A 23569-nucleotide genomic window follows, 5' to 3' on the forward strand; every position below is an offset into this window, starting at 1 on the left:
CGTTATCTTTCGTCTCTCGCAGGAATATGAACGAGGTGTGGGTCGACGAGACCCGACGACCGCCGGAAGAGGCACCGCAAAGAGTGACCATGTTCTTCATCGAAGACCGCAACAGCGACCCGATGCGCTACAACGCCTCGCGCGTCAACGAAGTCGCCGCGGTGTTCACCGGCGAGAACGGCTTGCCGCGGCGCAAGTGGATTTCGCGGTTTACGACCGCGCGACGGCCGGACCCGCGATGCGCACGCTGTCGACGAGGTCGCCACACATCGATCCGATGGTATACCCGCTGCTCTTTCCGAACGGCGAAAGGGGATGGAACCCACACATGGAACAGACGGGCGCGCGGAGAACGACCAACAGGCAACGCGTGTCCATCAGGGAGTTCATGTGCTATCGTCTGGCCGTCCGTTACGGGGGCAACAACGACGGCGGCGGTCACGGCGGGTTCAGCCCGTTACACGCCGGCGGTTTTCTGTTTCAACAGCTCCTGTGCGACTATTACGTGCGCATGGAATCGGAGCGGTTCGAATACTACGAGGCGCACCAGTCGGACTTTTTCGTGGAGGCCTACCAAGGTCTGATGGATCACATCAACGGGCAACACGACGTGACCAGGGACAACGACGTCGGGTCCCGCGTCATCCTGCCCGCTTCGCACACGGCCGGCGTGAGGTTCATGAAAAGACGTTATCACGACGCCATGGCCTTGGTGCGGACGTACGGCAAGCCCGATCTGTTCATCACTTTCACCTGCAACCCGAAGTGGACGGAGATCGCGGACAACCTGTCGGACGCGTTGACGTACATCGACAGGTCCGATTTGGTTACGCGCGTGTTTCACGCCAAACTCAAAGCGCTGATGGACGATCTGACGCGCAGGAACGTCTTCGGCCGCGTGGCGGCTTACGTCTACACGGTCGAGTTTCAGAAGCGCGGTCTGCCGCACGCGCACATACTGCTCATTCTCGACGAGCGGTTTAAAATACGTTCGGCCGAAGACGTGGACCGGATCGTGCGAGCGGACATACCGGATCCCGTCGCGCAACCGACGCTGCACCGTCTGGTCAAGACCCACATGTTGCACGGTCCGTGCGGCGTGTTTTTCAGAACGTCGCCGTGTTGGGACCAAGAGAAAAACGTCTGTACCAAGCAATACCCGAAACCGTATTGCGAGGAAACGGTTTACCGCGCCGACGGCGGTTACCCCGAGTACAGGCGACCCGACAACGGTCGTACCGTCGAAGTGCGGCGGGCCACCCTGGACAGTCAGTGGGTGGTGCCTTACAATCCCTATCTGACGGCCAAGTACAACGCTCACATCAACGTGGAGGTGTGCTCTTCGGTGAAGAGCGTCATGTATCTGTACAAGTACGTGTACAAGGGCCACGACGCCGCCACGTTCGCGGTGTTGAACAACAACGAAATACAGAGGTACGACGACGACGACAAAACATTTGATATTCGCATTTTGATCGTTTCGTTTTGTTTTCCAGCTATTTGAACACGAGATACGTGAGTCCGCCGGAGGCGTTTTGGCGATTGGCCGAGTACGAAATTCAAAAGCAGAGTCACGCCGTCGTAAAACTGCCGGTTCACCTCGAGGGCCGGGAACCGGTATATTTCCGACAGGGCGAACTGCCGCCCGCGGTGCTCTTCAGCGCCGGGGTGCGCACGATGCTCACGGAATTCTTCCAGCTGAACAGGAACGACGCAGGCGCCAGGCGGTACCTGTATCACGAAATACCCAACTGCTACGTGTGGGACGGCAGGGAATAGTCTTGGCGTATGCGCCAACGCGCCCAGGCGTATCCGAACATCGCGAGAATGTACGCGGTCAGTCCTTGCGACAGGGAGCGTTTCTACCTGAGGACGTTGCTGCTGTACCGCAGGGGACCGATCGGTTTCGAGGACCTGAGGACGGTCGACGGCACGGTGTACCCCACCTACGCCGAGGCCGCGACGGCTCTGGGCATCTTGCGAGACGATCGCGCGTGGAGGGCTTGTATGCGAGAAGCTTCCGTCCACGACACGCCGCATCAGTTGAGATGTCTGTTCGTCACGATACTCCTGCAATGCTCGCCCAACGACCCGCCGAGACTGTACGACGAGTTTAAGGTATAACTCTAACTGTTTGTTTTTTTTTTCGCATGGTGACGGCGTTCTTTTAATGTGGATAATTAATATTTTACGAATATCTATCCGAGTTCAAAATTATAAATTCCGTTTGTCCGCGGACAAAACGATAACAATAATTGTTATAATTATTATTGTTGTCGTTATTATTAATAATATTCTTACTAATAGCTACAATTAACATATTAATATCGATCGCATATAACGATGATAATAACAATAAGTAAATAAATAGGACAACGGGAAAAATATGTAGATTCAATACTGTTGCAACGCCGCGACTTTTCATGCCATGTATCATTGACTGGCAAATTTAAATTTTCCACGTCGATTCGATATAATCGTAACATTAATTTACGTGTTCATTACAAATATTTTTTCATTGTTATAGCCGATTGGTTTCTTCAATAGTGTTTGATCCCCGTATATAAATTCATAAAATGTTTATTAAAGCGCGTATTCACACGTTGAGGTAAAAAACAAAGTGTGAATCAACTCGATGCAAATCACTACCAGTGTACGACATGCTTATTTCATTGCTTTTATTTATTATAAATATTTCATTTTAGACGATAATAATGATGATTATTTGACAATATCTATTCAAAGTACGCGGGACGGTTTTGTTTCGTTTTTTCTTTTATGGCTCGCGCAATAACGGCAAGAGCGATGAATTTAATTATTAATCGTTCGTTGTGTTTACAGGACAATCTGATGGAAGATTACTTCAGACGACGCGCAGACCGCGACACATCCGAAGCCATGTGTTTGGCCGCCGTGGAACGTCACCTGGCCGCTTCGAACAAGACGCTCGCGGGTTACGGTTTACCCGAGCCCGATCGCGCTCTGTTAGTACCGGACGCCGCGCCAGCCGACAACGCGACGGCGGCGGCAGACGTCGCCGAGTTGGTCGGTCGACTGAACGAACAACAGCGGACGATATACGATCGCGTCATGCGGGCGGTCGGCGACACCAGGCGTCGATTGCCCAAGTTGTTCTACGTTTCCGGAGCCGGAGGTTGCGGCAAGACCTTCCTGTACAACTGTTTGATTTCGGCCATCCGGAGCCGCGGAGGGACCGTGATTTCCGTGGCCTATACCGGGATAGCCGCGTCGTTGATCCAGGGCGGACAGACCGTAAGTGTTGTTCTGCATAATTAACGCGCGACCATTGCGATTCGCGTTTATTTCGTTCCGCACTAACACCACGCGTTTACTTACAGGTTCACTCTACGTTCGGCGTGAGGGTGGCGCCCCACGATCAAGAAGACCCGTCGTATCTGGCGATGCAATCGAGGAAAGCGCAGGCTCTGCGCGCCGCCTCGCTGATCGTTTGGGACGAGGCGTCCATGTCGCCCACGTCGCAGCTGCGGGTCGCCGACAGGTTGCTCAGGGACGTCATGAACGTGCCGGACACGCCTTTCGGCGGCAAACCCGTGCTGTTCGCCGGCGACTTCAGACAGACGTTGCCCATCGTGAAGCGCGGTTCGCGGGCCCAAATCGTTTCGGCCACCATACGGCACGGTGTTTATTGGGTCTCGATGGAAAAATACTCGCTTGAGTGCAACATGCGCGCCGACGGCGACCGGCCCTTCGCCGATTGGCTGTTGCGGCTCGGCGCGGACTCGCTCAACGACGGACTGGAACGCGTGACCATTCCGGCCGGTGCGGTAAGCGAATCTTTTGCGTCTCTATTGGACTTTGTTTACCCGCGGGCGATGTCGTTGGACAACGTCCGCGATTACGCTAAACATATTGTTTTGTGTGTTACAAACGACGAGTGCAAGAACATCAACGATCAGGTGCTCCGCAGTCGAGTGACGGGGTCGCAGAGGGTGTACACCGCCACCGACACCGTCGTGGCCGACGACGACGACGAGGCGGCCAATTTTCCCGTAGAGTTTCTCAACACTCTGGAAGCGGACAACTTGCCGCCGTACAGGTTGACTCTGAAGGTGGGCGCGATCGTCATGTTGCTGAAGAACCTGGACACGACCAGACGGCTGTGCAACGGCACCAGACTGGTAATCACCGAGCTCAGGCAACATAATTTTAAAGCTAGACTGTTGACAGATCTCGACGCCGAGGAGACGGTCGTTCCGATCGTTCAGACGAGGACGTCCGGGGACGGCGACATTCCGTGCCGCATGTGCCGTTACCAGTTTCCCGTGAGGCTCTGCTACGCCATGACCGTCAACAAGTCGCAGGGGCAGACGTTCGATCGCGTCGGCCTGTCGCTGACGGTACAGCCGTTCGCCCACGGACAGCTGTACGTGGCGTTTTCGAGGGTGCGCAACCAAAATTCCATCAGGGTGTACACTTTGTCGGCCGTGGACGGGCCGTGCGTTGTGAAAAACGTTGTGTACAGGGAAGTATTGGAATAAACGACAACTATGGCGGCACTTTGCGTGTCGGCCGCGACGGGTCTTGACTGTGGCATTTATGCCTGTCTCCCCGTTGGCTCAAACTTGCGATCGCCGTCCTTCAGTGGCCTGATCGTCCGCGTTGGACAGCGGTGAATCGGGTTTGTTGAACGGACTACCTAGCGTAGTCCGGACAAGAAGCCCGATTGCTGCTGGCACTTAGGGATGCCGGCAGCGACGGATCTCCACTTTGGCGTTTATGCGAATATTCTGCCTGTGTCTCCGTGTGTCCCTAGAAACGGCTATTTTCCCGTGCTGTGTATTTGCCATTTGAACCCCAAATTGCATCTATACGGGCGGGGAAATTTCCGTTTTGTGCGGAGAGATTGTATGACAACCTTCACGTGGTTCTCTCTGAATGCGAATCCGTCAAATGGTCATGACATAAAATATTGTAAAATTTTTAAAATATTTGCATTACAACTCGATAGAAGAGTCACTTTTTACCACACGGATTTGTAACTAATGTCATACGTTATAATTAAAATTTATTTGTATATTATAATATATTTATTTGTTTGATTAACATTCAATTTTTTTTCCAGAACTTAAATGAATTAACACAAATAACTCGGAGGACGTTGGTAACACAACGAACGTTTCGACAAAATAATATCAACGTATGCGCGATCGACATGAAATTCATAGCAATTATCATACACGGCAATTCTACGCTTCATTAGATATTATTATCGACCATTTGTGAGATATAGATTTTTATTGTTTAATATACGCATACATTATTTATTATATAACTTTTCACTTTAAAAGTTCAAATGAAATATAACATTTATATGGCGAACAATTGAACAAATCAATTTTTCTTTTTGCCTGTTCTATAGTAACAGTTTAATATAATAACATTTGCTTTTATTTTGACTTCTTTATTTTAATATGAATAACTTTCATCTCATGTATTAGGTTTGAAATGTCGTTAGCAAATTTTGTTCTATACGAATTCAACACCTTTTTTTTTATACATTTAAATTTACATTAATTCAATGTATAAATTGGAATAATATATTATACCATAATAATACACAATATTACTATTATTACTGTTATCGTTTCATTGCTATTTAGATTATTTTTATTTTTACTTAGTTACATTTTACTTTTTTATTACATAAAAAAATTCAATAATATTATTATGAACTCCTTTTAATTATTTTTATTTTACAACACATTTTTGTTTGTGATATTATTATTATTATTGCACTATTTTACATGTAAATATCACAATAATTGTTTTTACATATTTTTTATACTCATATTGCTTTACCCTTTTATGTAAATATTGTATTGAAGTAATGAGTAAAACATCAAATAAGTGGTTTTAATTAAACGCTTTATTTTTACAATATTATCATTGTTACATATATTATTACATAAATAAAATCAGTTTTTTAGCGATGACGCTTGCTTATTTTCTGCGTGGAAAACTGCATACTTCCCTATTGTACAACTCATGATTCCCCGAGTCCATTACAATGTTTTTTTCCCATGTCTACATTTGCAATAAAGTCTTTTCCCGATATAATAAAATCACTGAAAAGAAAATAATTTTATTTAATAATTCTAAGAATAAAAAATTGTTTGCATCAATAGAATCAATAGAAAATAAACAATATAATCAATACACATACTTATGTTACTTTTTTATATTAATACCACACCAAGACATATTTCTATGCTTCATAAGTTTAACAAATACAGTTGTAAGTGATTGGCCACAATTGAATGACCAGTAATCGTTTATTCATAACGTTATTTTCTGTTTAAATTAATTTTTATACGTCAAATAAAAATAAAATAGATCGTGTAACATTACATACATGAAATAAGTAACAAGTATTATTATTAATGCGTAGTTGAACCAAGCAGTTTTTTTTTTTTTTTTGCCACTTGGCTAATTAGTTGGCCAACGCTGGTTAGAGCCATATTTTTTGTTATTCAAATCTGAAAGTGAAAAATATTACACTGCTAATTGTTAATTANAAGTGAAATATATTACACTACTAATTGTTGATTATTTAAACGTATCGTTCGGGTTTAAATAAATACATATACACTACTTACATTTCTGTACGTTGTACCGTAACGCGCACACACGAAACGACATAGAATAATATATAAATAATAATAATAATATAACGTGTTTAGTAAAATTTTGAAATAAAATGCGGGTATAGATTAAATGCGCCTAACGTCTTTATCGGATACCTGCAAAAGTACACTTCTAATCATATTTATTCCGCTAGACGCGACACTAAATCTAGACGAGTTGTGCTTGCAACTATATTTTAACTAAAAACGATTTTGATAACGTATTAAGTCGAACAATATTTCTGAACTTCATTTAGTATCATAACGTAATGGTTTACTTATTGAAACATTACTTATAATCAAAATTACAACATTTATAATGTTTTTTTAAATAAATATTCCCGTCTATGATTATTAGGATTCGACGATTATAGTTTTTACATTTTGTCGTATTGTCTGAAATCTAAACTTGAGGTATTTGATTGAAATTTCTCAGTGGCTAATGTCCCATAGCATTCATTGAACACATTTCCCCGTTTCATGAATAGATTTTGAACAAAATATTTGTGAGTAAGAGGTAAGATATTGAGGCACTTGACCAGTGTTCGAAACCAAAAATGATAGCAGAATTTTTACGTGCACAACTGTATACACAGCATACCGCAAATAAAGATCCTGTTCAGTAAATTTCTGTATATTAAAAGTACGCCTTCCCTTAGGAATCATTACTATAATCAAATTCATGTAATTCAAAGAATTTATGGAACTCCCTAACGAAATTACTTATTAGCATAAAGAAATACAACATAGCGGATATGAGATTGTGTGGAGACCGCAATACAAATAAATCGGAATTTTAAAGNAAGACCGCAATAAAAATAAATCGGAATTTTAAAGCAGAAAAAACGTAAAATCTGTTCCAGGTGAAGCTATTTTAGTATATAGCTAGAGACTAGACACTAGATACTAGATATACTAGATACTAGATATACTAGATACTAGATACTAGATACTAGATACACTAGATACTAGATACTAGATATACTAGATACTAGATACTAGATACTAGATACTAGATATACACTAGTATTTTCTAAAATTAGATAAAAAATGTCTATTTAATAATAAATTAAAATAAAAAAATCTTTTCGATCATAAATGGAGCTACACTGACGTGACTGCTGCCAATCAAAGCACTGTTATGTTTTCGGACCGAGTGATCTATTTGTTTTCATATAGTCTGTGTTACTAGCGCTTTTAGTTCACGAACTAAAAACTAAACACCACTTTAACACGGCTAAAGCATTGAACATATAGTGACGACCGTCATCCTGATTAAATAACCGTGGAAACGGCTAACACAGCGGCACAGTGACTGATAGAATCGTTCATTAANAGCACAGTGACTGATAGAGTCGTTCATTAAAAGTGTTGTAATTTTTTTTTTAAGTAGTCGTATTTTTCGGAATTGGCCACACTGTAATATTGTTTAGTATAACATGTTGTATTTAAAATGGCCAACTTATCGTGCCTGTTAATTTGTGTAAAATCTCTCGAGTAGTAGTATTTTGTTTTGTGTTCGATTTTATTTGATTTTAATTTCATTAAAGTAAAGTCTGTGGTTTTGTTAGAATATAATAAACTTGTTGTGACTTATGAACAACGTTTTTCGGAGTAACTAAATTAAGTAAACTTTTAATCTTGTAATTTATCTGTAATATTAAAATTTTAGATGTCCATAAAAGAAAAAAATGTAAGATAGACATATAATATAGTATAGTTTATATAGTATATAAATTTTAAGTGTCATTCAGATGAAGGCGCGAAATGTTTAACAAAATGAGCTGCGTTGAATAATCTCCATTTATCTATAAAATGGACAAATTATTTATAACAAAATAATTTGTTATTATAAATATTATTTATTTAAAAATTGGTATAACTGAAGAATTTAAAATATTTTAATAAAGAATCAAATATTACTAAAAACGAAATAAATATAAAATCATAATATCTNTTAAAAACAAAATAAATATAAAATCATAATATCTTATACAATCACACAAAGAGTTAAAATTAATTAGATGTTATCAATATTTATTCAACAACAACTCAAAGATATTTTCAAAATTTTACATTCTCTAATTTAAATTATCATTCATTTATAATAAATAAATACCGATGAGAATTATAAAATGGGTAGTATTACTACTCGAATTTTTTGTTCAATTGCAGTCGCTCATTCAAGCACAGATAATTTTCATGGCAAAAGTTACATATTTATAACTAATATTTAATGTGAAAAGATTTTGTTTTCTTTTGTCATTTTCTCAATTCATATTGTAATGTTTGATATCGTAAAATTAAATACAAAAACTCAAATTTTCATCAACTTTAAAATGCTACAGATAATTTCTTACTGAACATTAATAAGATAATTTTTTACTAAATTTGTTGTCAACATCTACTCTACAAAATGGTTATCTTGAAATTTTTTTTACATTTCTTTATCTTTGTATTTCTTATAATATATACATTTCATTATTTTTAATCTTCGTGATACTCCTGTATAAATGTACAGTGAAATGTTTATTTTATTTTTTAAATTTTAAGTTTTTATCTGGTTAAGAAGCAAGATATATAACAAGACGAACTGCATTGAATAAGCTCCAATTATATTTAAATGATCTTCGTACATTATATAAAAAAAATGTTGATTATATAAAATTGTATAGCATTTAATGATATTTTTTATTGCAGATTAAATGACTAAATATTTTGATAGAAATTATTGTTTAATTATAATTCAAACAACAGAAATATTGTTTTAACTTACATGATGTATTTATGAATAATACTACGTAAAGTGTACACCCGATATATATATATATATATCTGTTTTTAGGATTTCGGAGATGGTGGCGCTTTTCCGGAAATACAAATTGCTCAATTTCCCCTAAATATGGGGAAAAAAAACAAAGAAACTATTTCAAATGCTCTTGCACTTCAAATGACCTCAGATGGAAAAGTAAAATATGATGCTATTGTTCAACAAGGTCATAGTAAAGATAAAGTTATTTATTCTAAACTGTCTGATTTACTTCCATCTGAAGTATTNATAAACTACATGACATGCTTCCATCTGAAATACTTAATGAAGATGATCCTTCATTACAAAAACCAAGCTTGGAGGAAGTTGCTAAAATAACTAAAAGAACTAAAGATGCCTTAGAAAAACTTACAAAATCAAAAATAAATGCTGCATTGCCTGTTCGAGCTGCAAACCTGTATGTTTAATTTTTTTTAAATAAATTTTTTCTAACTGACAATTAATAATAATACAATTTTCAGGCTCCAGTTCAATGGTTCCGCTATACACCTACTGAACAAGGAAAGGAATATAATTCAGGATCCAAACAGCGTGTTATTCGGTTAGTTGAAGCACAGAAGGATCCAATGGAACCACCAAAATTCCAAATAAATAAAAAAATTCCACGTGGTCCCCCATCTCCTCCAGCTCCCTTGATGCATTCTCCTACTAGAAAAACATCCGTAAAAGAACAAAAAGAATGGAAAATTCCACCTNTTAAAAGAACAAAAGGAATGGAAAATTCCACCTTGTATTTCAAATTGGAAAAATTTTAAAGGCTATACAATCTCACTAGCTAAAAGATTAGCAGCTGATGGTCGTGGTCTTCAGCAAAACCATATAAATGAAAAGTTTGCCAAGCTAGCTGAAGCACTATATATTGCTGATCGTAAAGCTCGCGAGGCAGTAGAAATGAGAGCCCAGTTAGAAAAGAAAATGGCTCAAAAAGAAAAAGAAAAGAAAGAGGAACATCTTCGGGTTATGGCACAAAAAGCTAGAGAAGAAAGAGCTGGAATACGGCTACCTGGTGCAAAGAATGACGAATCCCGTGAACGTGATCAATTGCGTATGGAGCGACAAAAAGATAGGGCACGAGATCGTAACCTTGCAAGAAATGCTGACAGTCGAAAGAATAAAGTACTTAGAGACCGTGATGTCAGTGAACAGATTGCTCTTGGTCTGCCAGCTATATATAAAAAAAATGAAACTGAATACGACACTTGATTACTAAATTCCACTTCTGGAATAAATACTGGATTTAAGGATGATGAAGAATATGATGTGTATGACAAACCCTGGCAAGGGTCATCTTTAGCACATCATATTTACCGACCAACTGCCAATATTGATGACACTTATGGGGGTGATTTGGACAAGATTAAGACAAATAGGTTTGTTTTAATTTTAAATGTTATTTTTGTACAAATGAAGCGTGGCAGGGCCAAGTGATCAAAGTGCCAAAAAGATTTTGTCTGGGAAATTAATAAAAACCATTCCATTTTCCCATAAGAAGTCTTTGGTAACTCTATCTTTGGGTACTCGTTTTTAATTTTGATAAATAGTTATTGAAATTGAATTATTTTCACAGTATTGGTGTGAAAATTTTTTTATAATCTTAAAATTTTTATCTGATAAATATTGTTNGTATTGGTATGAAAATTTTTTAATCTTAAAATTTTTATCTGATAAATATTGTTTTTGGTACTTGGTTCATTTGGCCCTACTACGCCTCGAATAGTTATAATAATAAATATTTTTGTTTTAGATTTGTTCCAAATAAGGAATTCAGTGGAACTGATCGTGATTTTAAAACAAGTGGACGATCTGGTCCTGTACAATTTGAAAAACATCAACAAGAAGAAGATCCATTTGGTTTGGATCAGTTCTTAACACAAGCTAAGCATGCATCTAAACGAGCTCAACCTCAAACTGACCGAGAAAAGCGTAGAAGGAAAGATTAATTTTTTTTAATTCAACACATGACAATAATCACAACAATGATAATAAACTANGTAGAAGGAAATTAACACATGACAATAATCACAACAATGATAATAAACTATAATTCTAAATATATTAATATGTATCGTGTAACATATTTTATGATATTTTTCTTTCAAGTCCAAAAAAAAATATGACTCATAATAAAACAAAATTTTAAATTTATACTTTAATTATTATTACAATCATGTAAATGGTAATGCAATATTTTTTCGAATTAGTATATTTACTATTTATATATTTGATTATAATCATTGCATTTATTCAAATAGTATAATAATTTTTAATGTTAGTTTTAGTTGTAATAAAGGTGGGCAAGAGCTACCCATGCACTCACCCCTATAGGTCCATTGTGCGCACCTCCTTCCAAATTATATTGATTCGGTTATATAAATAAAGTAAACTTTCATAATAACACTGCAAGTATAAGAATATGTTTTACAATTATAGGGTTTATTCTGTAATGGTAGAAACTAGACTCACTAACGCTATAAAAACTATAATAAGTATTTATTCATAAATTATATTTTAAAATCAAAGAACTACTAATCAGGATATAATTATAGAAATAAGAGTTGATATTGCTTTTGGAATAATCCACCAATTTCCTACTTTAAAAAAAAAAAAAATTTGGTCTTTCGTTGACTAGAATGAATCATTAAATAGAAAATTTTATGAGAATTAAAACAATGTTATTTTTAAGATTAATATGCAGTCAGGAAATTTTATAATTACTATTTACAGTATATTTATCAGAAAAACTCATTATTTTTTTGCATTTTTATCGTAATAGAACATATAAATAAAAATCATAGTAATCATTTCTAAGTAATTTTTGGTATTTAAAAATATTCAACAATTGAAATATCCAGAACTGAATTAATTTTAATGATTTCCTTTAACTAAAAAAAAAAAGTTATCATTTTGAATCCCTCTTGTGGACCGGTAAAGGGTTAGATTTACATTTATATTTGTGATTCCTTTTATGATTATTTCTTATTGAAACGTGTTATTGACAATTTCATAGCAGTTATAGTAATAATATAATTTTTATATTGTAGATATATTATTATTATTATTATGGTAATGGCAGTATTAATAATTAATACTGCCATTAACTACTTAATTAATTAATTATTAATTTGTAGTTAATTTTCAATCTGTTTTGCCCTGTTGACTGTGTTTGATTAGAGGCCATCCAACCCGAAGAGTGCTGGCTCTAATTCATAAGGGTTGTATTACACGGGTAACTGATTTTGACTAATTTTATTTGAAATAAATTTAATTACTTTGCCTGCTTTGATTATTGGGTCGGTCGGTATTTTATTTATTGTTGATTACAATGTAATGTGTACTGCATCGGCCGATAAGATCCAATTGTTTTTGATTTTTTCTACGTGTATATTTATTTATATTCAGTTATGGGATTATTTATCGAATTGTGTGCAATGGAAGTAGGTGTATAAAATATGAATCACAAGTATGGAGGGTTAATCTACATGTGGGGATACATAAGAAAGGGAGGATATGATGAAACTCATCATAAGGTGATCATTATTATGATATTAAAATAAATAAATAAATATGTACAATATTATACTATTTCATAGATAAAATATTTATACGTTAGAAATAATATTTTATCGAATTCTTTTTTGATTATTCAGTCACACTACCGCGTTTATTATAGACATTTTTTGTAAATGTGTAATCGTTATTGTATAAAACCAGGGGCGTCATTTCAGTTTTTCTTAGGGGGGCAAAATTTTTATCGCCCCATCCGCGGTGTATTTTTTTTTTTTTTTTGAAGACTTTATGCTCAACCGACAAAAAAACTGGATAATATTATCAATACTTTAAAAAATACGTCTGAACCTACTCAGGATCGCCCCTATCATTTCTGCGTCCTTGGCAACCGTCTACCTCGCCAACCTCTTTTTACAAATATAAATATTTTTCCAAAACAGTTAGTTACAATTTTTACAATAGACATTTTTTGTTAATGTGTAATCGTTATTGTATAAAATATATGTATACACATACTCTATTACATAAATTTGTATAAAAATATTTAGAAATAGAGAGTTTAAAATTAATTATTATGATATTAAAGTAAATTACTTAAGTGATAAAGGAAAGGGTTAGTATACGGGGATATGTGATCTGTAATTTGCTGACCCTCTATGAAAATATGTGATACATAAACTTTATACATTTACGCTTACACATTAATGTTTAATAATAAAAACAACGGTGTCACTGAATAATAGTCAAAAGAATTTGATTAAATATTATGATTGATGTATAAATATTTTCACTTTAATATCTTAGTAATTGATTTCATATGAAATAGTAAACTATTGTACATATATATATATATATATACCTATAATCAAGATTTATTAGGATTATGAAAATTGGAGCACATAGCTTTCTGTTCTAATCGTCGTTCAATAGCATAATATCTAGTTGTATTCTATTTAAACACGGGTGTATATTATAGATATATAGTAGAACAATTATTAAATATTATCAGTAAATAATGTTTTGGACAATTGTAGTAAGGTATATGCTGTTCATACTCAATAATGTATATAGGCATACATATAGTAAGACAATTGTTAATAAATCAAAACTGATCACTTCATACATCTAGGTGATGTTAACATAGATACTTATGGTATGTCATAAGTATAATATACTTAAATGACTCGTGTGTAATACATATATTGTATTGTATTGTATTGTATTGTATTTCTATTGTTCTCATTGTTTGTAACAATGAGAACAATAGATACCCGTTTCCTGACTTACTGAACACCCTGTATATGTGATTAGATACTTTAGTATATTGATCTCGGTTGATCGATTCGATCTAACCTGGGGATCTATTTTTGAATCGTCCGTTCGTCGAACGTATACGTCCGTTGAACGGACACGTTCCTCGAAATACGTCGAACGAACGGACACGTTCCTCGAAATACGTCCAACGAACGGACACGTTCCTCGAACGGTCACGTTCGTCAAACGGTCACGTTCGTCAAACGGATTCTATTGTTCCATTAGGTATACGGCCTTCTAGGTATTGTTCGATGAACATTTATGTTTTACGATTGTTTGCAATTTATTGTAATAACATAAATAAATATTTTGAAAATTAAATTAATACAGCTTGATTTTTAATATTTTAATATTTATTTTTAATTAATATATTACTTTTTAATAACAATAATTTATTACTAACACATACATTTATAACTTGCTAATATAATTTATTTGATGTGAATTTATTTTAAGTAATTCGTTAAAACTATACAAATAATTTAATTACACAAATTCTAAAAAAATGTATTTACAATTGCATAAATGTTAAATTAAAAATTATTAGTACACTTTAAAACAACAATACTTAAATTTTCGAAAATAAAGTGTTACATATAATTTATATAATTTTATTTTATTTATTTATTTTAAGATTAATTGATATAATTTATAAATTATGTTGCATATAAATAAATAATAACTTTAATAAGATTTTAGTTCTTAATTGGAAAAAATGCCACCCTAAGTCACGATCTACCCCTAAATACGTCACTGTTTGGAAAAGTTGTAACATATAATTACATGAATAATTTTCACAAAAAACTTAATATAAACAAAAATCACATTATGTAATAAAATTAACTTGAAAAATGCAACCATAAAATACATTGTATACAGAGTGATTTTTTTATCATTACCCACTCAATTACTTACAGAATAATAATAAATTAAACATTTTTTTTTCGATTATCTTTAGTTACACATCATTCTTGAATTATTAATTATGTAACACTTTTTAAGTTCATTCCTTATACTGAACACCCTGTATATGTATAATATATAAGAGATTATAAATACAGGTAGCTAATTGGATTTTTATGACATTGCTGTCATAGTCACGGATTCCTTATTATCAATTATGACTATCAATAGATATACTTTCTGTATTGTCAGTTAGAGTATAAACTCACAATAATGTTCCTTACTCTCATTGATAATAACAATGCTGTGTACTTGCTAATATCGATGTCATAAAAAACCAATTAGCTACCTGTATTTGTAAACCCTTGTGTATTATACATGTATATTAACTCAAAAATTTTTACCCCTATTGTTTGAACACGTGCAGAAAAAAGTAATATTTATGTTTTAAATATTACGTTGTCTAAAAAAAAAGTACAAAACATTAAAATATTATATTCACTATTATAAATTAATTTCCATTTTTCAGTTAATATGTTAAATAAATTGAAACATAGTATTATATTATGATTACTCAGTAATATTAATTAAAACTCGTAATACGTGTAACAACTATTTTGTTGGTTGCATCCTTGCACCTTGTAATAAACCATCTTTTAAAAATTTACCTTAAGTTTTTTGTGAAAATTATTCATGAAATNAAATTTACCTTAAGTTTTGTGTGAAAATTATTCATGTAATTATATGTTAACAACTTTTCCAAACAGTGACGTATTTAGGGGTAGACCGTGACTTAGGGTGGCATTTTTTCCAATTAAGAACTAAAATCTTATTAAAGTTATTATTTATTTATATGTAACATAATTTATAAATTATATCAATTAATCTTAAAATAAATAAATAAAATAAAATTCACGTCATAATGGTAATGACATTAATCAATGTCATTACCATTATTATCGTCATTATGATATTCTAACGATAATATTTCGTCAAAACGGTTGTCATTAGTGGTATTAAACGAGATAGTGAACTGCCCATCAACAATACGTACATCGACACGGTTATGAGCCAAAAAATTTCGTCCAAATAAACAATCGTTTTTAATCGTCTGGTGGTCGGGCACTACGCGGAACCGTAATTTCATAGGAACATTTAATTCGTCATTTAAAATTTCAGCCATGAACTCATCAACAATACATAGTGGTGACCCATTTATACCTACCAAACTACACTTAGAGGGAGTAATACCTGAGACATACGGAACAATACTAGATTTTAAAAGACTCACTGGACTACCAGTATCAATAAGAGCAGTAACATTAGAAATATTACCATTGGTNCCAGTATCAATAAGAGCAGTAATATTAGAAATATTACCATTGGTGTATTTTATACGGATATCTAACATAAAGGGGGATATAAAACAGCTATAATTATGTTCTGAAATTGATACATTCTCACCGCGGGAATCATTGGACCGTTGACTTCTAGGACACTGACGTGATTGATGCTCTCTGAACTGACAATGGTAACATGGAAGACGTTCATCTCGACGAGCTGGACATGAACTTGAATAGTGGCCAATGGATCCACAATTGAAACATCTAACATTGGCGTTCTGATTACTTGGACGGCTGGATATCCTCGGCGTAGACTGACTAGATTGAAGTGGTGGACTGGATGGTCTCGGCTCAATAGCTGGGAGTTCTCGATTAAAAGATACTCTAAATCTATGTGGGCTAAAAGTTGCATTTTGTGATGAAAATATTCAAAAACGCAATCATTCTTTAATTGTAATCGATTGGACATGAGACGAACTCGATCGACTGTATTGAGTCGGCATCCAACAAACGTTTTGGTAAACTGTTCAATAAAACTATTCCAATCGGCAAACTGGCGCGAAGAGTACCAATATTTGGATGGGCCAATTAACTTTAACCGCATAAGTTCGAGTTTAAAGTTATTGGGCCAGCAATGTAATTTAGCCACACTTTCATCTGATTGAAACCAAAGCTGAGCGTCCCTAGTTGACTCGCGGTCTGTAAAGTTATTGATACTGTTATTGAAATCAGGCATGATGAAATATCCTTGAGATGGAGGAACGGGTGGTGCTGCATTGTTATCTGAGTTCTGATTATTCTTCGAAAGTAACTGCTGCATTAGAAGATTATTTGAGTGACCAGTGTAGCCACTATATCATGAAGATCAGCCACGCTGTTATGAGCGTTAAAGTTCGTGTCACCTTCCAGCTCTATAATAAAAGGGGATGTGCTGCCGCCTGACATTACGTCTCTGACGTCACTTGCTGGTAAAACCGACTGACTCCGTAGCCGCATAGACTTTACAACCTCGAACGAACTGGATAAATTCAAAACTCGCAAAAATATTGAAGTTGCATACAATATCATGGAAACAATTAAAACATAAATTAATCACTTCGAATAAAACTTATCTAACTCAACGAACGAACAACGATACTATAAACGGACAATAACCGGCATCGGCTAGCGGTCTACCCCGCACCTGAATTTGTAGTGTAAAATATTAATAAAAAAAAGCATACAACTACACATGAAAAGTACTTTTCGTAAATATAATTATAATTTATTAATACGACAATTAAACAAAACAACATTCTTAAAATAGACAAAAATTACCGATTACTCAACGCTCCGGCGCAGCACGGCGGAGAGTCAAGCACACAGTAGCGCAACTAGGATTATTTTGAGGGGGGTGTCTGCCTCATTAAAATACCTTACCCCGTAACATATTTCAAAATACGTCTCTGGTATCGAGTTTTTGATAAACTAAAAATGCATAATATCACAGATATAAATCTTAAAAAATATATATATATTTTCAAATGTTTGTTTCAGAGCTTAAAAATATTATGTTTTGTTACATATTTATAAATAATTATAAATATAACTACTTTAATAAAAATTACAATCAATTTTTAAAAACATTTTATATTACAAAATCTAATCGTCTTTTTTTCTCACTTAACTGTTTAATAATTTCATCTGTAGTAACTGTAATTTCGCGGTGAATATTCAAAGCTGCTAATCCATTAAGTCTAAATGCTGATATAGAGTTTCTGAGATAAGTTTTAACTCTTTTTAGAGTTGAAAATGACCTTTCAGCTTCACATGAAGTTACAGGTAACGTTAAAAGAATTTTCAACAATTTATACACGTTGGGATATAGATCAATATTGCAATTACTAATTACTTCAATAGCAGTAACCATTTTTAAATTGGTTTCGACACGTAATTTAAAAACTTGATGATGCCAAATTTTTACTTCAGCTAAAACATTTGATGAATTTTCTACATCGTTAGCATAAAATTCCGCCAAATTTTTTATTAATTTTTCTTGTTGTTCAGTAAGAGGTGCAATCGGGAAAAGCAATTGAAAACCTTGAATAATTTCATTATGATTAATAAATCTGTCATTTAACTGACTAATAAATGTATCTAAAAAAGGTATAAATAAAAAAACTTTAAAATAATCTTGAACTGTATTATTGGGAGTATTCTGACTATAAGTGTGTCTTTTTGTAATTCTTGGAATTTTTATCTCAAAATCTAAATCATTTGATTTACTTTGAAGTTCTTCAAAACATTCTAAGAACTCTTCATCGACATTATTCCTAATTGAATTTATTTGAAGTATCACATTGTTGACATATTCTAGAGCTTGAATAAGATCTATGTCAGGTTTTTGTAAGTATTTGCATAAAGATACAGTATACCGAAATATTTTTTTTAAAACAATAAGACTTACATTAAATTCACAATTTTTTAAAGCTAATAATAATATATGAGCTTTAGTAGATGTTTCGTTGTCTGCCCAACTAGTCATTTCTTCTAAACACGAATGGACAGCAGGAAGAAGTTGATCAAACACTTCTACTGAGTCATGCCTTTCAACCCATCTTGTCATACATAATCGTTTTAGTTTTTCTTTATGAGTATTTTCTTGATTCAGTTCTTTGACATGTTTTGAAAATGCAGCTTGTCTTTTTGGAGTATTTAAAAATACGAAAACTTTTTCGATTGTACCCATAGTATTTCGAATGGATTGTACACCGCAAGCATAAGTTATAGCTAAATTTAAACTGTGCGCACTGCAATGAACATATATAGCAGTTTTATATTCTTTTTTTATGCATGATTGTACACCATTGAATCTCCCACTCATCGATGCAGCTCCATCATAACCCTGTCCTCTGATGTACTGCATTTCAATTTTCATGTCAGTAAGTTCTTTAATAATTATACTTGCAAGTGCGCTTCCACTTAAGTCCATAACAGGTACAAATTTTAAAAATTGTTCTTTTATTATTTTACTTTTAGAATCAAAATAACGAACACATAACGAAAATTGTTCAATGCCAGCCACGTCTGCCGTTTCGTCAGCTATTACCGAAAAACATTTACTATTATTGATTTCATCAATGATTTTAAATAAAATAATATCATGACAAGAACTGATAATTTCGTTTTGAATCTTCCAACTTGTATACTGCGCGTTTTTTGCACAATTTGTTCTTGCCAATTCGTAAGATTCATCACCAGACAACTTTGTCGCATTCATATGAAATCGCATTAAAGCTCTAAAGTTACCGTCATTTTCTATTGGGTTTTCCGTCGTTAGCATTCCAAAATCCCGATGTCCGCGTAAGGCAATTCCCTGTCTTCCGCAAAAAACCACAGATTCGATTACTGGAATAATTATTTTTCTATTCAATTCTTTCTGCATTTTAGAAGCTTTATTTAATTGTAAATCTATTGAATCTTGTTTTCCAGCTTCAATAGCAACAATGTTCTGATACTCTTCAACTGCTTTGAGGTGATAATTACACTTTTCGTGAATATTAAATTTTTCTATTGCTTTATACCAAATTTTAAAAGGCTTAAGACTAAAATTACCCAAAACCTGAGAACCTCCTTCCGTTTTATTAAATATAACACAATACTTGCAATACGCGCCGTCTTCTTTATGTGAATACGCCAACCAAATCCATTTCTCCAACCAACTAAATTGAAACTTCAATTTTTTTTTGTTTTTAAATTCTGTTGTTGGGAAAATAAATGTTTTTTCTGGGGTCCATGTGTTTTGAAAAAAATCTATTTTTTCTTTATTTGATAACTTTTTACCAACACATAATTCAATATCAAATAAACTAACCTGCAGATTATCGTGCTGACAATGTACATTTTCTATTTGTTGGCTTAAATCATCTTCCGGACAAAATTTCGCATTATTTGTATTTAATTCCTGCCGCGGTACTTTTTTGGCAAAAAAGTCAGTTATACTTTTATTAACACGTTTACTCATTTTACGAAACAGTATATTATATTGTAAGATTAGAAATACAAAACCTAATCACGTTTATATAATATCTTATATCGCACATGCACACAAATACGTAGATAACTCAAAGAACCGACACTGAGAATAAATATCGGACAACTGATGTTATTAATTTATCAATATTATTAGACTTAATATAAACTAATAATAACTTAGATGGCCACGTGGTCGGTTTTCGTATTACAAATTTACATCAATATCTAATTGCCTATCATAAAAGATAAGAACCTGAATAATGTAAATTATTTCTAAATATAATAAAAATAAAAATAGTTTACATCAAGATTCAAATAATATTCTTATTTTAACCAAGATAAATATTTCTGAATTTATACATAAATTATTATGGACTTTCATAATAATATTTTAAACCATTTGTTCTGATAAATCGTCTGCATTATGAAGACTGCAATATTATGATTTTTATGTTATAAATTTAATATAAATAGATCACTTTTCAATAGTTATTAAATAAAAAATACGGTCCAAGGGGGGTGTCCAGACACCCAAAACACCCCCCCTGGTTGCGCCACTGCATCCACATACTGACTTTATCTAGCGATGGGCCCTATCGCCTTTATGACAATTTACAGAATACTACATTAATATTATTTTATTAATATCATTATAATAATTCTATTGCAATGATTGATATTTCAAAGCAGAACGGCACAATTACAGTCCTGTACTTTTCACCTGCGTATTGAGATTGTAGCATCAACTGCGTTCCCCGCTAATACGACTGCATATGCTCTAATCATTTCAGACAATGTATTTACTTAGACACCTTTTGACGGTACCATCCGTATAATTTAGCATTAATTTTTAAACGTTTATGTAAACATTTATAATTAACTTTGTATTTATTATTATTATAGTTATTATTATTATGAAATAAATATATTATATACAAATAACAACAGTTTGTTTTTCATTTCAGATTATAAGTTTATTATAAGAAACTAGTACAATATATAAAGTTATTGTTCATAAATTATTAATGTAGGTTAATTTTCTGACGTGATTGGGTTTCGTCCATTGTGACGCCCATGGACTATAACTATTTTCTCGGATAAACACTGTTGTATCGAAAAATGCCGGACCGTCATTTTCGTCATACATTTCTTCTTTTTCCTAAAATATAATTATAAATTTAATGATAATAAAAGTTATGGTAATCTATTTTCATTAAACTCACATTAATTTGAAGCGTACCCTCGGACCATGACTTAACCCAACGATCGACTATATTTTATTATATGCTAAATTCTTCAACTCGCTTATGTAATTATTGTCGCCTTTAGGAAAAGTATCGCATATTTCTTTATCGTTTAAACTTCTTATAAAATTAACCATTTCATCATTTTTAGAATGTTGAAATTTAGGGCTTGACCATTTACCGTCGACGTATTGTATGATGTGGTGTATTTGATGACATAATTGTAAACGTGTTTTTATTTTTCTTGATATTGTACTGTTAATAATACACTAAGTCCATAAGTCTATTAATGTTTTCGTTATTCAATAACACTCGACACCCATCGACCATCCTGGATTCTACTACTAAATGTATGGTATCACGGTACAATACTTTGATTATATTAAAATCGATATTTTGGTATAACACAATGTTCTCTCCTTTTACCGGAGGTGATTGTAGAAATAATGATATTTCATCCATCATGCCGTAAATAATATTTAAATAGTCCGCTGACATACTAATATATCGTGAAGGAGTAATAATGCATACCGTAACATTGAAGTCATCCTTTGGATTCAGGCCCACTTGCAAAAATTTTCTGTCGCTGAACGCAATAGTGTAACTGCTAGAGTTAATCATCTCGGCGGCGGCGTTGGTGCGATATAAATGTAGCGCTGTTTTCTTACAGGTTCGGCAGCCATATTATTCATAGAGTAGAGTCTTCTTTTTAGAGCTGATGGTTCTTGATAACACTGTGACCTTATCAACGATTTTATGCTCATTTATGCGGAAAAATCGCATTTTTCATAGGGGGAGTCAGCAAATCATAGGACATATATCCCCGTATACTAACCCTTTCCTTCATCACTTAAGTAATTTCACTTTAATATCATAATAATTAATTTTGAACTCTCGATTTCTAAATATTTGTATACAAATTTATGAAATAGAGTATGTGTATACATATGTTTTATACAGTAGCGTCATTTGGGGGGGGGGGGCAGACGAGGGCATTCGCCCCATCCTTGATTTATATGGGCCAGTCAAATTTTCGGTACGCGAGGCCGCTGAAATAGCAGCTTCGCTCATAGAGGGCCACTTGTCCAGGACACATAACAGTAGATGGTTACATTTTTAAGAAACTCAGAAACATTAGAAGAATATAAAATGAATAATGCTAATATGCAATATGAATGATATATTGATGATGTATTTGTCACGAATTTTAATTCTACCATCATACTGCTATCACATTGTTTTTATGATAAAAAAAGCGTAACCGTCGAAAGATTAAATTATGTAGTTGTAAAAGTTTTTTGCTTTTTCGATGTTGTTGTACAATCATGGATATAAATAACTTTATTTATAACAAACTATTATCAAATAACAAATATAAATGTTTTGAAGTTTGACTACTTAAGTTTAAAATTGAAGAACAAAAATAAAAAATGTCAACGAGTAACAGTTTAAATAAAAGGAAAAGTGGAGCGCAAAAATTGCGAGACAAAAAAATAGCACAACTCAAATATATAGGAAATGATTCTAAACAGGGTAAAATAAATTTTTTTATTAAATTAATTGCTTTATCAAACGTAAGTTTAAAAATTGAAATAAATAAAATTACTATACAGCTTTTATTGTTATTAATAATTAATTTCATTGGTTTGTTTTGTATGTCGGCATTTTGGGGCTAATATTTCATCACCAGGTGAAATCTATAGTAATTACAGTTTTGTAAATAATGGAAATAATTGCAAAAAATGGAAA

At 34.0% G+C, this 23569-nt stretch overlaps 4 protein-coding genes across 7 annotated transcripts; 3 read left to right on the forward strand and 1 right to left on the reverse strand.

The window, feature by feature from the left end:
• The first annotated feature begins 25 nt into the window (after positions 1 to 25).
• LOC126899770 (uncharacterized) lies at positions 26 to 1787 on the forward strand. Its single transcript, XM_050674956.1, has 2 exons — positions 26 to 1434; positions 1497 to 1787. Exons 1-2 carry the CDS (start codon positions 239 to 241, stop codon positions 1777 to 1779), a joined length of 1479 nt encoding a protein of 492 aa, XP_050530913.1. The 5' UTR covers positions 26 to 238; the 3' UTR covers positions 1780 to 1787.
• Positions 1788 to 5526, forward strand: LOC126899758 (ATP-dependent DNA helicase PIF1-like). 4 transcript variants are annotated; one of them, XR_007702698.1, is made up of 4 exons: positions 1788 to 2118; positions 2842 to 3273; positions 3360 to 5261; positions 5481 to 5526. XR_007702698.1 is itself a non-coding variant. In XM_050674931.1 (3 exons), exons 1-3 carry the CDS (start codon positions 1789 to 1791, stop codon positions 4518 to 4520), a joined length of 1923 nt encoding a protein of 640 aa, XP_050530888.1. In that variant the 3' UTR covers positions 4521 to 5450. The 4 variants fall into 4 exon arrangements, 3 of the variants coding, with proteins under 3 accessions (XP_050530888.1, XP_050530886.1, XP_050530887.1); XM_050674931.1 differs by lacking the exon at positions 5481 to 5526 and having other exon boundaries at positions 1789 to 2118; positions 3360 to 5450; XM_050674929.1 differs by lacking the exon at positions 5481 to 5526 and having other exon boundaries at positions 2051 to 2102; positions 3360 to 5449.
• A 4211-nt stretch (positions 5527 to 9737) lies between these two features.
• LOC126897996 (puff-specific protein Bx42-like) lies at positions 9738 to 11479 on the forward strand. Its single transcript, XM_050671947.1, is given in 4 exon segments — positions 9738 to 9896; positions 9957 to 10188; positions 10223 to 10865; positions 11240 to 11479. Coding segments are annotated over 4 exon segments (1230 nt in total). The 3' UTR covers positions 11436 to 11479.
• Positions 11480 to 18189: 6710 nt separating this feature from the next.
• On the reverse strand, positions 18190 to 20565 carry LOC126897997 (zinc finger MYM-type protein 1-like). Its single transcript, XM_050671948.1, has 3 exons — positions 19743 to 20565; positions 19080 to 19643; positions 18190 to 18932 (listed from the first exon to the last, which is right to left on the reverse strand). The coding sequence occupies exons 1-3, from the start codon at positions 20563 to 20565 to the stop codon at positions 18190 to 18192; spliced, it is 2130 nt and encodes a 709-aa protein (XP_050527905.1).
• Between the last annotated feature and the right edge of the window lie 3004 nt (positions 20566 to 23569).

This window comes from Daktulosphaira vitifoliae, unplaced genomic scaffold (genome assembly GCF_025091365.1).
Source record: "Daktulosphaira vitifoliae isolate Bord-2020 unplaced genomic scaffold, ASM2509136v1 Scaffold_2, whole genome shotgun sequence".
NCBI lineage: Eukaryota > Metazoa > Arthropoda > Insecta > Hemiptera > Phylloxeridae > Daktulosphaira > Daktulosphaira vitifoliae.